Source organism: Dipteris shenzhenensis, chromosome 16 (assembly GCF_047967505.1).
Source record: "Dipteris shenzhenensis isolate YYH24624 ecotype China chromosome 16, Dip_SZ_1.0, whole genome shotgun sequence".
In the NCBI taxonomy this organism is placed as follows: Eukaryota; Viridiplantae; Streptophyta; class Polypodiopsida; order Gleicheniales; family Dipteridaceae; genus Dipteris; species Dipteris shenzhenensis.
The window spans coordinates 40,076,673-40,090,455 of NC_141611.1; the positions used below are offsets into that span (position 1 = coordinate 40,076,673).

The window sequence follows — 13,783 nt, forward strand, 5'->3', positions numbered from 1 at the left end:
AAGGCATTCTCCCATAGCCCCCCACCACGACTCCTCTGCCACCTCGTTGGCGCCCTAGGAGTGGTCCTCCTCCACCTAACGCTGGCCCTTGGAGACCACAGGGTCATGTCACTAATCAGTTCACCCCATCCCCTCCCTTCATCACTTCCGAAGGCCTGTTTGACTGGTTCACTGGAGATTCTCTAGACTTCACTTCCCAGGCCTTGATCCATATCACCGAGCTTGACTCCTCCCCATCCATATCTAGATCAGCATTTCATACTCTACCATGTGGCCATAAAGCCCCTTGGATTGTGAATAGTGGAGCCACTCATCATATGACCCCTCATCGTGATCTCCTCATTTCTTGCCAACCGGCAACAGGGGGAGTCCGCTGTGGCAATAACTCTGTCGCTCCTATTCGTGGCGTTGGTTCAATCAAATTTGATACCGACAAAGGCCCCAATCTTGCTCAGTTGGATCAAGTGTTTTATGTCCCCCAATTAGGGGTCAATCTTGTTTCCGTCCATCAACTTTGCCTTCTTGGCCGCGCGGTGCTATTTACAATGACGCATGTCGAAATCATAGATGAGACATCGGGACTCCTTTTAGCTCAGGGTGAAGCCCAACCTCATGGTCTGTACCTCATGACACGATTTCTTGAGACTCCCTCCAATACCGGCTCTGAGTTTCATCGGCTTCATGGTCTTGCTACCTTGAAAGATCCGACTGACACAGAACGGTTGTGGCATTATCGTCTGGGACATTTGTCCTATGACTCTTTATATGAAATGTCTCGGGATCATTTGGTTGATGGCCTACCTCAATTATCGCGAGCCAAAGATATTTGCCGTCCATGCCAATTAGGCAAACAAAGCAGAACTCCTTTTCCTCCTCATTCCACTTCTCGAGCCAGTGAGATATTGCGTCTAATCCACCTTGATATTAGTAGCAAATCTCTTGTTCCTTCATTGAATGGCTCACAATATTTCTTCTTAATTGTGGATGATTACTCTCGATATCAATGGGTGTTCTTCATGAAAGAGAAATTTGACACTTTTTCCTTCTTTGCTACTTGGGCTTGATTGGTCATGAATCAAACAGGGAAGCCTATTGGGATTGCTTGTAGTGATAATGGTGGTGAATTCATTTCCCATGAATTCACTCACTTCCTTCACGAGCATGGTATCCAGCGCCATCTCACATCTCCCAATTCGCCCGCCCAAAATGCTCGTGTCGAAAGGAGACAGCGCACAGTCATGAACATGGCACGCTCCATACTTTTTGCAGCCGAGTTGCTCGAACGTCTCTGGCCGGAAGCCGTGAACACTTCTGTCTATCTCCTTAATCGTTGCCCTACTGAGCCCATCCCGAACATGACGCCTTTTGAGGCTTTCTATGGCCACCGACCCTCTATTTCTCATATCCGCATCTTTGGATGCTGCGCGTACACTCATACTCCCAATGATACTCGCGGTAAACTAGAATCTCGTGCTGAACTTCTACTTCTCGTTGGCTACTCGGCTGAAGCCAAAGCTTATCGCTTATTTGATCCTCGCACAAACAAAGTTTTGGTTCGCCGTGATGTGGTCTTCGATGAAAGAGATCTTCTAAAAAATTTCTCTATTCTCCCTACTGATGACACCTATTCCCGTTCCCCCCGAAACCTCTTTCTCTCCCCCCGAAACTTCTTTCTCCCCACCCATTGCTTCTCCCGTTCCTCGATCCTCTTCTCAGGACCCATTGCCACGCTGGTATCGACAAACTATGAAGGTTTCCGGGATTATTTTCCTAGAACTTCCTCCTCCCGGTCCTCGTCGCTCTGCCCGGACAACTTCTTCCACTACCACTGCCTCCATTTTTACCACAGCCTATATCGTACTTCTGAACCCGCCACTTGGCAGGAAGTAGTTCAACATCTTGAGTGGCATCGTGCCATGGAACAGGAGCTTGAGAGCATTGATCGCAATGAGACCTGGACTTTGGTCGATCGACCCAGTCACAAAAAGGTCATAGGAACAAAGTGGATCTTTCGAACAAAACTCAAAGCAGATGGAACCCTGGACAAGTACAAAGCTCGCTTAGTAGTGCAAGGATTTTGCCAAAAACATGGTATCGATTATGAGGAAACCTTTGCACCTATTGCTCGGTTGACATCCTTTCGCCTCCTCCTCGCTCTAGCCGCTCATCACAGCTGGTCTATCTATTAGATGGATGTCAAGAGTGCCTTTCTCAATGGCTATCTCGATGAGGAAGTCTATGTGGCTCCCCCACCAGGTTTTTCTCCTCTTGGCCATGAAAATAAGGTATTCCGTCTCCGCAAAGCTCTTTATGGGCTTAAACAAGCACCTCGGTCCTGGTTCCACCGAATAGACACCTTCCTCAAAACTAATGGGTTTCATTCCACTCCTTTTGATCCGAATTTATATATACATCAATCTTCAGAGGGGGTCTGCTTTATCTTACTTTACGTATATGATCTTTTGCTTTTGGGCTCTACCACCACCACACTTCGATTCATTAAAACACAACTCAGCACCACATTCGAGATGACCGATCTCGGTCTTCTCTCCTATTTCTTGGGCATGGAAGTTGTCCAGCATTCTGGTGGTATCTTTGTTTCTCAACAGAAATATGCTCTTCAACTCCTTGATCAGATAATCCTCCACGAGCCTAAGCCAGCTGCCACTCCCTTGGATCCCACAGTCAAGCTCTCAAAGGACTTGGAGTCTCCTCCTAGCCATGAAAATAAGGTATTCCGTCTCCGCAAAGCTCTTTATGGGCTTAAACAAGCACCTCGGTCCTGGTTCCACTGAATAGACACCTTCCTCAAAACTAATGGGTTTCATTCCACTTCTTTTGATCCGAATTTATATGTACATTAATCTTCAGAGGGGGTCTGCTTTATCTTACTTTACGTATATGATCTTTTGCTTTTGGGCTCTACCACCACCACACTTCAATTCATTAAAACACAACTCAGCACCACATTCGAGATGACCGATCTCGGTCTTCTCTCCTATTTCTTGGGCATGGAAGTTGTCCAGTATTCTGGTGGTATCTTTGTTTCTCAACAGAAATATGCTCTTCAACTCCTTAATCAGATCATCCTCCACGAGCCTAAGCCAGCTGCCACTCCCTTGGATCCCACAGTCAAGCTCTCAAAGGACTTGGAGTCTCCTCCCTTTGATGAACATCTCTATCGTCAGGTTGTTAGCAAGCTACTCTGGCTCATTCACACTCGTCTGGATCTTTCTTACTCAGTTTCTATTCTCAGCCAGTACTTTAATGAACCCAAGCACACTCATTGGCATGCATGTATTCGTATCTTACGGTTCATACGTGGTACTTACTCTTATGGTTTGCATTTCAGACCAGGACTAACACTACAGGGATACACTGATTCCGACTGGGCTAGCGATTCGGACAATCGCCGTTCTCATGGCAGCTACATTTTCTCGTTCGGCTCGGTACCTATTTCTTGGTCCAGCCGTAAACAAGAAACTGTTGCTGGATCTTCTACTGAGGCTGAATACCAGGCCTTGTATGATTGTACCACAGAGGCCATATATCTCTGGCAGTTTCTGGCAGAGCTACACTTTCCTTGTACTGAACCAACGATCCTCTATGTCGACAACAAAAGTGCCATTGCTCTCGTCGGCAATCCCATTTTCTCCAACCGCACCAAACATGTTGGCGTACACTTTCATTTTACTCGCGAGCAAGTGGAACTGGGTACTATTTGATTGATATATGTTCCAGCTGTCGATAATCATGCTGACATTCTTACCAAGCCGGTTAACCGCCCTATTCTTGAGCATCTTAGCCCACGGCTTGGGATTGGTGTACCGCCTCCTTCTCCTTACTTTGTAGGCATCTCCATCTAAATGAAAACCCTCTTACAAAAAAAAAAAAAAAAAAAAAAAGGCTGATGAAGAAGATAGATCACCCTTGGAACCATTTTTTGATTACCCCTGGAACCATTCTACCTTGGACATTGAGAGGGGGTGTTAAGCCAGGCAATCTCCAAACGCAGAAGCCAGGGCCAAACAAGTGGCCAGAAAGGCCAGGGCCAAACAAATGGCCAGAAAGGCAAAAAATGGCCAACCAGAACTGGCCGACCTGGAATTGGCCGACCAGCTGGCCGACCTCGTGGGTCAGGCCTATAAAAGGCAGCAGCCCCCTGGCTACCACATCACTTTTGGAACAGGCTGCTGCACACCTGCGCTTCAGCATCTCTGCCTCCTCTGCCTCCGCTCTTGCATCCTCTCCAGCATCTCTGCCTCCTCTGCCTCCACTTCAGCATCTCCTCTGCCTTTGCTCCAGCAACTTCTGTCTCCTCTGCTTCCGCTCCATCATCCTCTCCTGCAGCTGCTCCAAATCAGCATCGACTTACTCCTCTATTGTTGCTGCCCTTCTTTGCAAATCTGCAGCAAACCTTTGCTCTTCTGGCAATAGGTTGCTGACCCAGACGTGGTGTTCCAGCTTGTGGAGCTAGCGCAGAGCCCACTTCAGTTGACTGCTCTGGAGGATTGCTGTTCGCTCCCTCCACAGTTTCTTTCACAGATATCTCTTCTCTTGTGTTGAGTTCCTTTGGTGATATAAATTTCTTCTTCAGCTATCTTTCGTCTTCAGTGTTGTCTTATTTATCTCCAAGAACTTTCTTTATAGTATCTTCTCTTTTAGGCAGTTGATCTTATCTTTTGTGAAATCCTTTTTATCAAGGCAATTTTGTGGTAGCCCTCCCACATGCAAGATTTGCTTGTTGGCTTCCTTGGTTTGGTGCTTTTTCACTTTATTGTATAGATTAGCTTTGTTCACTTTACTGTTTAGAGATAGAGAGGGAGAGAGAGAGAGAGAGAGAGAGAGAGAGAGAGAGAGAGAGAGAGAGAGAGAAGTAGAAGTAGAATTTATTAGCGTCCTCGGGGGGCCAAAAATGACCCATGGGACCCGTCTCAATACAATGTAAAAAGAGTCTCCTCAAGGACAGGGGTCAGGAGTCCATGAGTTCCTGACGACAGGTAAAAAGACGAGTGACAAAAGATCCCAATGCTGCCGGAGAGGCAGTGAAGAGAACTGATGTCCACTGAGCGGAGTCCCCTAGTATCTGCTGGTAGTCCTCCCTGATATGTGCATATCGGGGGCACTGTAGAGCTACATGTGCCTTCGTCTCAACTGTCTGCATGTCACAAAGGGTACAGACTCTAGCATGTCTAGGCTGGTGTATCCAAGCTCCCTGCTCAATGGCAAATGTATGAGATCTGGTACGGAACCTGGTGATGTTTCTGCGATATAGAAGGGGGATAGGTGTGCTAATATAAGACTTAGCATGAGTCTCTATGAACATGTATGTAGACCAACATGTGGGATTTATGTTGTCTTGGTAATATTCCAGCTTTACCCTCTTTTCACTTGTCAACCAGTGATTCCGCAAAGTGCTCAGTAAAGACAGTTGAAACTCTTGCATGTTGACCTTTTCAGGCGGCATGGTCAAATATGCTTCCACTTTCCATCTGCTGAACCATTTTCTTATGTCGGTTGCCCATCTTGTGCAGATGACCTTACTTTTGTAGTTCTTTTGAAGCTTTGTGTTGGGATTCCATGCTTTATGAGGCAGCCTATCAGGTTGCATTTGCTGCACCTCTATTAGGTATTGCATAACTTTGATCAATGCATGAAATTCAATCGGTCTCCTTCCCATTTCCAACAGAAGTATTGAGTATGGAGTAGTGGGTTTGACACCAAGGTGTCTCCTTAAGAAAGCTTTTTGCATTTTCTCAATATCATTCCATGTAGAGGCTGAAATGCTGCCTCCCCATACTTCCACTCCATATAATGTAAAGTATCTTTATACTTCAACCCACGCTTAACTCGTGGTTAATCATGATTTAGTGTAGTAATGGTTTGTTAGGGATTGGCTAGAGGAAGTGCACACTGCTTAGAAGTTCCTAGGAACAAAGTCTAGGTGCACCACTAGGTCCTAGGGGCAAGACAACAAAGGCACTAGAGAAGGGTCTTAAAGTTGGGCCCAAGTACAACCAATGTTGTCCTTGGCAGGAGGTTAGGACTTTAATGAAGGGACAAATGGCAAGAAAGAAGTGTCATTTGTCATGCATGTGTATGCATGTCCTTCCCCCCAACCTACCATCCCTCCCAGCTCTCCTTGGAGCTAGTTAGTCAGTTTGCATGAGAGCTCTGCTAGAGGTTCAAGTTGTCCTCACTGGGCACGCCTCTCGAGGTGGTTTTCAGGCAGAGATCTTGAGGTAGAGCTTTGTCCTTTGGCGTCTTGGGGCAGATCTGCCGACCATTATCCTCTACATCTCGTTCTTGTACTCCCTTCTGCCTTCTATCTGCTCCTTTTCTCTTCTCCAAGTAGCTGGAAGTATCCTGTACCCTTCGGGGAGCTTGGACGGAGGATAGGCGCGAGGAAAGAGCTCGCTCCTCTTCCTCAAATAGCGGGTTTTGGTTGGAGGTTCTGTTCTTCATTGGTTTTTCTTGCTTTGGAGCTTTTTGCAATGCATGTGTGTTGTTTGTAGTCCTTTCAGGACCCCTACAGGTTCTAGCAAGCACCTAGAGGCAAGGGTGTTCCTGTGAAAGGCCTAAGGACAGTGTGGATGCATGTGATAGCCTTGAGGCTGCCTTGAGCTCAGTTTGCCAGTGCTTTGGATGCCTGAATGCCTCTCAGTTGGGCCAGATCAGAAGTGGATGCTTGAGTATGCCTTGCCAGTTGGTATTCTAGCGGTGAACTTGGATTAGATGCATTGAAGACAGATAGAGGATTTGCAGAGAGGAACAGTGCAGGGGTGAACCCCTGGTGTAAAGCATTTCCATTCAGAAGCATTAAATAATTACCGTAAGGGGCGCCAAGGCATTTGGGGCCAGTGGGTGCATTGTGTACTGTTTTCACTGAGCAGGGGCATTCTAGCATTCCCTTTCTTGTTGTTGAAGTTTGTTTCTAAGTTTTTGCTAAGTGGTTGAAGTGACTGAAGCTTGCATTGTGGCTATTTATGAGGTTTATGACTGAGTAGAAGAAGTTCACTGCCCTTTTGTTTATTGAAGGTCGGTTTCAGAGAGAGATGATTGAGCTATCATCCTAATATTAGAAAGAAACTCTGTAACATATTGAGTTTTATTGTGCTAATTAATCATGGTGATCCATAATGGCACGAGTAGTAAACTCAGCGAAATTATTTTGTTTGTTCCATTTAAACTTTGTTGGAGCCCTCGTGAACCTCGAAATTTGACATAGGAGATAATAATTGTGTGTTTGTGGTTTGGGAGATTCAAGCATGTAGTCATGTATCTAATGCGTAGATTGAGTCTATGGTTAGGGTAATGTGCTGCTTCTGTAACAGTTTGATTTGTGATATAAGGGATCAACAAAAGTTCCATCTTTGTCAAAATGATGTCTTCCTTCAATTTGAGGACATAATCTTCTTTTAAGGGACGAATAAAGAATTATGCTACACCTTGGGCTTGTCCCTGCATGCGCCCGTGTGAACATATTTATACACAATATGTAGATGTGTACATACATGCATGTGTGCTCACGTCTGTGTACACCCCCCATATATGTATGCATGCATGCGAGTGCGTGTATACACACTTTTTCTTGGGGGGGTGAAATCCAGTGAAGATTATATTACAAGAAAGCAGGGATCTCTAGTTACAAGTATAAGAAGATACCATTACATGACAAGAAAGCAGGATAATCCAAATCCCGCGCGTGTACACAATCATAAAGCGATTGACATGCGTGTATGTATGTGTGTACATACACACGGATGTCTATACATACATACATACAGTAGGGAACCTGCTCAACGCTGCGACATTATATCGATTGCATGGTTGTTTGATCAAATAATATAAGTAGAGAACTATTTATGTGTGTGTGTGGTGTGTTTTCGTGCCCGCATGTGTATATGCGCCTCTTTGTGTGTGTGTATGTGTGCGGGTGCGTGCACGCTTGCACATGTGTTTGTGTGCATCTATTTGCATGTGTGATGTTGTGTGTGCGCACACTTGCGCGTGTGTGTATGTGGTGTGTGCTTGCTTGTGCATGTGTATGTGTGTGCACCCCCTACCTATGTGTGTGTTGTGTACACGTGCAAGTGTATGTCTGTGCTTGCATGCACGTATGTGTGCGCACCTTGTGCCGATAAGTACACATGCATTTACGTATGTGCATGTGTGTTGTGTATGAGACAAGCGTATGCATGCGTGTGTATATACGGGCCATTCACCCTTGGACTCTTGGACTTTTACTTTTACGGACACATGGACTACCACAAGCTCTTGGACTCTTAGACTATCACGGGCGCTTGGACTCCCACCCTTGGACTGTTGGACTACCATCAGCTCTTTGACTACCACCCTTGGACTCTTGCAAGAGGTAGTGATAGTCCACGAGTACAAGGGTGGCACGTGGTAACATTTCCTAAGCTCTTCTCTTGCAAGCTGGCACGCGTCAAAATGCCCTCAATGCCTTTTTTTTTGGGGTCTGTGGGTAATAGGTAGAATATGTATGTATACTAGGTAGAATATGTATGTATGTATGTAGGTGCACGTGCGCGCGCACACACACACAAAGCTTGGTTGTCCTTTGGATCTGGTTAGGGGATGGCACTGTATGAGGAGGAAGATCAGTGATGGAATGTTGCTTGGGATCAGCCTGGTCAGTCAGTCTGGATCCATCTCTCCTCCTTTGTAATCTCTGGGAGGTAGCTCGTCGTCTGACAAGTGCTACTGTCGCTCTAGTCCCGTCAAATAGTAGAGAGGAGATGTCTGCAGTCCTCATGTGAGCCACCGAGGTTGAGGCTTGAGTCGTGCATTTTGGGTCTCTGCTATGTCTCGTCTCTTGCTGCTTGTGACTCAGGTCATTGGAAAATAAGGAAGGAGAGAGAGAGAGAGAGAGAGAGAGAGAGAGAGAGAGAGAGAGAGAGAGAGGTTATTATATATATTAGTGTCCGCGGAAGGCCTCGCGGATGTGTGGGACAGAGTACAAAACGTCAAAAGACTTACACCATCTGGAAAAACCTAGAGAGAATCGACGGAGTGCCTATAGCAGCTCATCCCCGAATTATTATAGCATATCTACATTCAAATACTATCTATAAAGGTGGCCTGAATAACATTAGTTTAAGTCTGAGAGTCTTTAGGTTTGGATGAAATCTCTGATTAATTCTTTTCTATCCCTATAAACAGCCCATTTTCCTTCCTTTTGAGCATCCTTCACTTTAGAGTCAATTCAGTGGCCTTCAGTTTGAACTGAGTTGGAGTGAGCTCCTCCGCTGTCCATATCTTAGTACCTTTCAACTGATTGGTTTGCTTCAGAATCTTGCTTCTTTTCATCTTGTCTCGGAAGCTTGTGTCCCCCTCTTGGACGACGACAAGTACATCTTCAGCTTCCCACTCCATCTGTGCTATTCTTTCCATGGCTTAATCCAGATTTTCCTTGTGACTTCCTTCAACCAGCCCTGTGCTTGCATTTGCGACCCTTTTTTCTTGTTCTTGTACTTCTACATACACATCCGATGTGTTGATTTTAGTGTCCAATGTTGCTGCAATTTCCTGCTTCACTGACTGGAGCTGAGTTGTAACCAAGTCCTGGACTGTAGTCACCATCTGTGGTGTGGGTGCTGCTGTATTGTGTATCTGCAATACTTCATGAATGATTTCCTGCTTTCCTTGTCCTGAGAGAGAGAGAGAGAGAGAGAGAGAGAGAGAGAGAGAGACTGAGTTTGAGTTTGAGTTTATGCTGCAGGCTCGAAAATTGCAAGAAAGAGGTTGGCAACCCCGGTGGTTTCGGAAGGAAAAGGGTAAAGATACATATGAATATGTTGGTGGTTATTGGGAGGCAAGAAGTCAAGGCAACTGGGCTTCCTGTCCAGATATTTTTGGTCCAGGTTTGCCTGAGCTTCCTCAAAATTGAAAAGCTTTGATCATTGACAAATATTATCCCTTCTTTATGAATTCTTATTTGCATGATGTTTATCATTGCAAATTAGTGATTCTCACAGGAATAAGAGGTGGCATGGGATTCAACCCATGCTTTTTACTCCTAATACGAGGTCCCTGTTTTTGTTTTTGGACCAACTTGTTAAATGACATCTTGCATAGTATCCTTGTTTCTCCAAGTCAACGTTCTGAGGTGTGGTGTAAATGATTCATTGTTTTTGAGGGGATATGTGAGATCAGCATACTTGTGCATATGCATGAACATGAAGCTCCTTGTGAAGCTTAATTCGAATGGCAGAGATTAGAACCTCCTGTGGAGTATTCCCAGAATTTGAGGAGTTGGGCTGATTTGCCTTTATTTTTGAATAGTCTTCCATTGTGCGATACTTACATTGATATCTTTTGTAAGAAGAATTTGGAGGTTTGCCTCTGTGGGAGGTTCAGGGTTACTTGCTGTATGTGTTTTTCGTTGAGAGAGTTCTGTTGCAGTCTGCCATTTATTTGCAGCTAGTTTCTCTCTCTATGGCAGCTAAGGGCTGTCAAAATTCAATTTGCAATTGCGACCGAGGGCTTATTTTGACGATCGGTCCATGCGTGGCAATTTATTTTGTATATCTTGGTGGAAATCTGCGTGTATGGAGATAGAAATGAACTCTGATGGATTTGATGGGCTATTTGAAGGGCTGTATTTTAATAAAGATTCATGTCCCTTTACACACAAATGTATTACTCCTATGTTATTCTTCTGTAGCTGCATTGTTTATGGACATGGACATATTCTTCCATTAGGTGGGCCATGTAGAAACAAATAAAAATTAAAAATCCGTTCAGATTTGTATTATGAATTTATCTTGCTTAAAATTCATAAAGCTCTTCTCCGTGGCATTACTGGAGTGCCATGACATTGAACCAGAGCTGTATCAGGCATCTTCTAATGTTAAGCGTAATAAATTATTCAGGAAATTTAATGTGGCATTTACTCATTTGGTTACATTATGGGGTTGAAATATTCACGGCTGGTCAGTGACATATGACAACATTTATACTTGGTTATGTACTATGTAATCAAAGGCCAAAGGCTTTTAAACAGTTAATTCCTAAAGGGGCATGTTCCCATGCCAAGGGAGACAATTCATTGGCTAGTGCCACGGAAGGCAGAACCATACATAGACTTGTCAGAGCCACAAATATTGACTCAAGAGGACTTCATCACTATTTTAAAACTTTGAGCTGAGAAGAAAGAGGTGGAGAGGGAGAGAACACTAAAGAAGCAAGAAGTAGAGGAAAAAAGACTGGCACGAGCTGCCGCTAAACTTAGTTGCAACAAGAAACGACAGAAAGGGGAAGGCCAAAAGAGGAAGGGAGAGAGCAGGGCGAAAACTGAAGCCTGAGTGAGGGCGGAAGTGTTGAGGGAGTTGCAAGAGAAAGTTTGAGTGGATGTAGTTCCTCCACACGATGGGACAACTCAAGCTTTGGAGCCTGCCAGCAGCTCATTCTTGCTTGCTCTTGCAAACGGCGTTGCAAGCAATTTAGCCGTGGGCATACTCAAGGTTCCATGCAGAGGGGTGCCATTTGGATATGAAATATTCGGGGGGGACATGCTAGAGATGAACTACAAATGCCCTCCAAACACTGAGGTGACATTGGGATCAGAATGCTTGAGTAGCTATGGCCTCTCCCCTTGTGGAGAAGGGGCTGATTGGGTTGAGGCAAACCAGTTTCATGGTCTCAGCTTGGGGTTGCAAGCAATTTAGCCGTGGGCATACTCAAGGTTCCATGCAGAGGGGTGCCATTTGCATATGAAATATTCGGGGGGGACATGCTAGAGATGAACTACAAATGCCCTCCAAACACTGAGGTGACATTGGGATCAGAATGCTTGAGTTGCTATGGCCTCTCCCCTTGTGGAGAAGGGGCTGATTGGGTTGAGGCAAACCAGTTTCATGGTCTCAGCTTGGGTCCATGGGCTTGCGTGCATACTTCCAACCCATGGGCTTACGGGGACCCAAATGGAGCCATGTACACGGATCCTTGGAACATGAAGGGTATGCATCCATGCAGTGAGGGGGTGTACAACTCGGAAGACATCTATACAGTGAATAGATTGTGGAGGGTTTGTGCAGAAGTCCATCATTGTGCTGCAATTTTGTTACATGCTACCAGTTTGTATAGGGACTGGGGATGTTGCAGCTTTGCAACTCCCTTATGTAAAGGCCCCAAATTTTGCCAATTTTACACGCCGTCAGTTGGTTTAGGAACTAGGGACGTTGCCGCTTTGCAACTTTTTTCTGTAATCTTAATGTGTATAATTCCATTTTTGAATCAATGTGTGCATTTTAAATTTTCATATGTTTAAAATTTGTTTTAATATGTTTGCATCTCAAATGTCTGCTTGTATTACATCCTAGGTTTACATCCTAGAGCATATATTTTTAGGCTACACTATGTTTGCATCCTAGGTTTACATCCTAGAGCGTATATTTTTAGGCTACACTATCTTTGCATCTCAGACGTATGCTTGTATTACATCCTACGTTTAATATGTTTGCATCTCAAATGTCTGCCTGTATTACATCCTAGATTTACATCCTAAAGCGTATACTTTTAGGCTACACAATGAGCGGCGAGGGAGACCCTATTTTCATGGATGAGAATCCCCACCTCGACATGCCAAATCCCCCCCAGATGTCCTAACAGGTTTTGTGCCTGAAGAGATAGACCTAGATGAGCAGCTGAATCAGGGGGAGGCACAAGCTATATTCCAAGAGCAAAGAGAGAGATTAGGAAAGGAGAGCCTAGGAGTGTTTTTTGCGGGTCCCTTTGACGATGAGACAATGATGGGAGAGCCATTGAAGCTCCGAGTAGTCGTGAAGCTACACCCATCCGAGTTTGTGCAAAATACATTGTTTCTTTATTTCGGGACTCCCAAAAATAAGTATCCACAACCAAAGCTCTGAGACTTGAGACATAATACATTAGCACAAATCCTGTTGCAGAGGTTCATAGAGGTAGAGGGATACATGCCAAACAACCACCAAGTTCTTGTATTTTTTATTCAACAAGTGTATGTGTATGATGTATTGCAGTGACGTGTCGAATGGTCGGATAAGCACCACTAGTCAGGAATTGGAATGGGGCGACTTACTAAGCGTAAGAGAGCTCGAGAGAATAGGGAGCTAGTGTCTAAGAGACCTCGTGTTTTGACTCCACAGGTCCACACAGATTTGGTTGAGTTAGCCTACATTTGCTCTACCTCTCTGTCAGCAAGGTGTCACGATAGAAGTGTTACAAGACCGAATTGCCAGGAAATATGAAGAGATTGCAACTCTGTGAGGGAGTAACTTGAGGCTACAAGATGAGATCTCTCGCTACAGATCAATGTTTGGAGACATTGACGTGGATGAGTCAATTGACATCTTCAATATCAAAGATATCATGAATTTGGATAGCCAAGGTGTACCACCAAACACTCAAGGCACTTCAAACATGGGACCTAGCAAGGTAGCAACTTGAGATACTTTATTTTGATCAAATCTTATTTGCAGCAACTATGTTATGACATGTATTCTTTTATGAGATAAGCATATGTGAATCATATGTGATTTTGTAATAATATTCATTCAAAAGAAGTGCAAGAATGTAAGAGTGTAAATATTAATTCATGCTCTAATAGACACCAATAATATTATTATGTGACCATTTGTTTCATCGTACAATTTTTATTGTTCTGTAATTTCTTTTCCATTGATAGTTCAAATTTGGTTTCTAGTATCTCCTCTAGTGGCATTAATGGAAGGTTTTTAGATCAAATATTAATAAGTTTTTTATTTGTCAATCCCCTAAG

The 13,783-nt window shown here is 44.5% G+C and overlaps 1 protein-coding gene across 2 annotated transcripts in view; it reads left to right on the forward strand.

The window, feature by feature from the left end:
- Window positions 1-13,499, forward strand: part of LOC147892945 (oxysterol-binding protein-related protein 1A-like) — a 29,625-nt gene extending 16,126 nt beyond the window's left edge. The window contains exons 10-11 of one of the 2 annotated variants that reach the window (XM_087387014.1): window positions 9,746-9,887; window positions 13,152-13,499. In XM_087387014.1, the coding sequence (XP_087243140.1) occupies window positions 9,746-9,887; window positions 13,152-13,171 (162 nt within the window). In that variant the 3' untranslated portion in view covers window positions 13,172-13,499. Of the gene's footprint in view, window positions 1-9,745; window positions 10,606-13,151 lie in introns of those variants that run through there. The other variant, XM_087387013.1, reaches the window with a different exon arrangement.
- The last annotated feature ends 284 nt before the right edge of the window (window positions 13,500-13,783 follow it).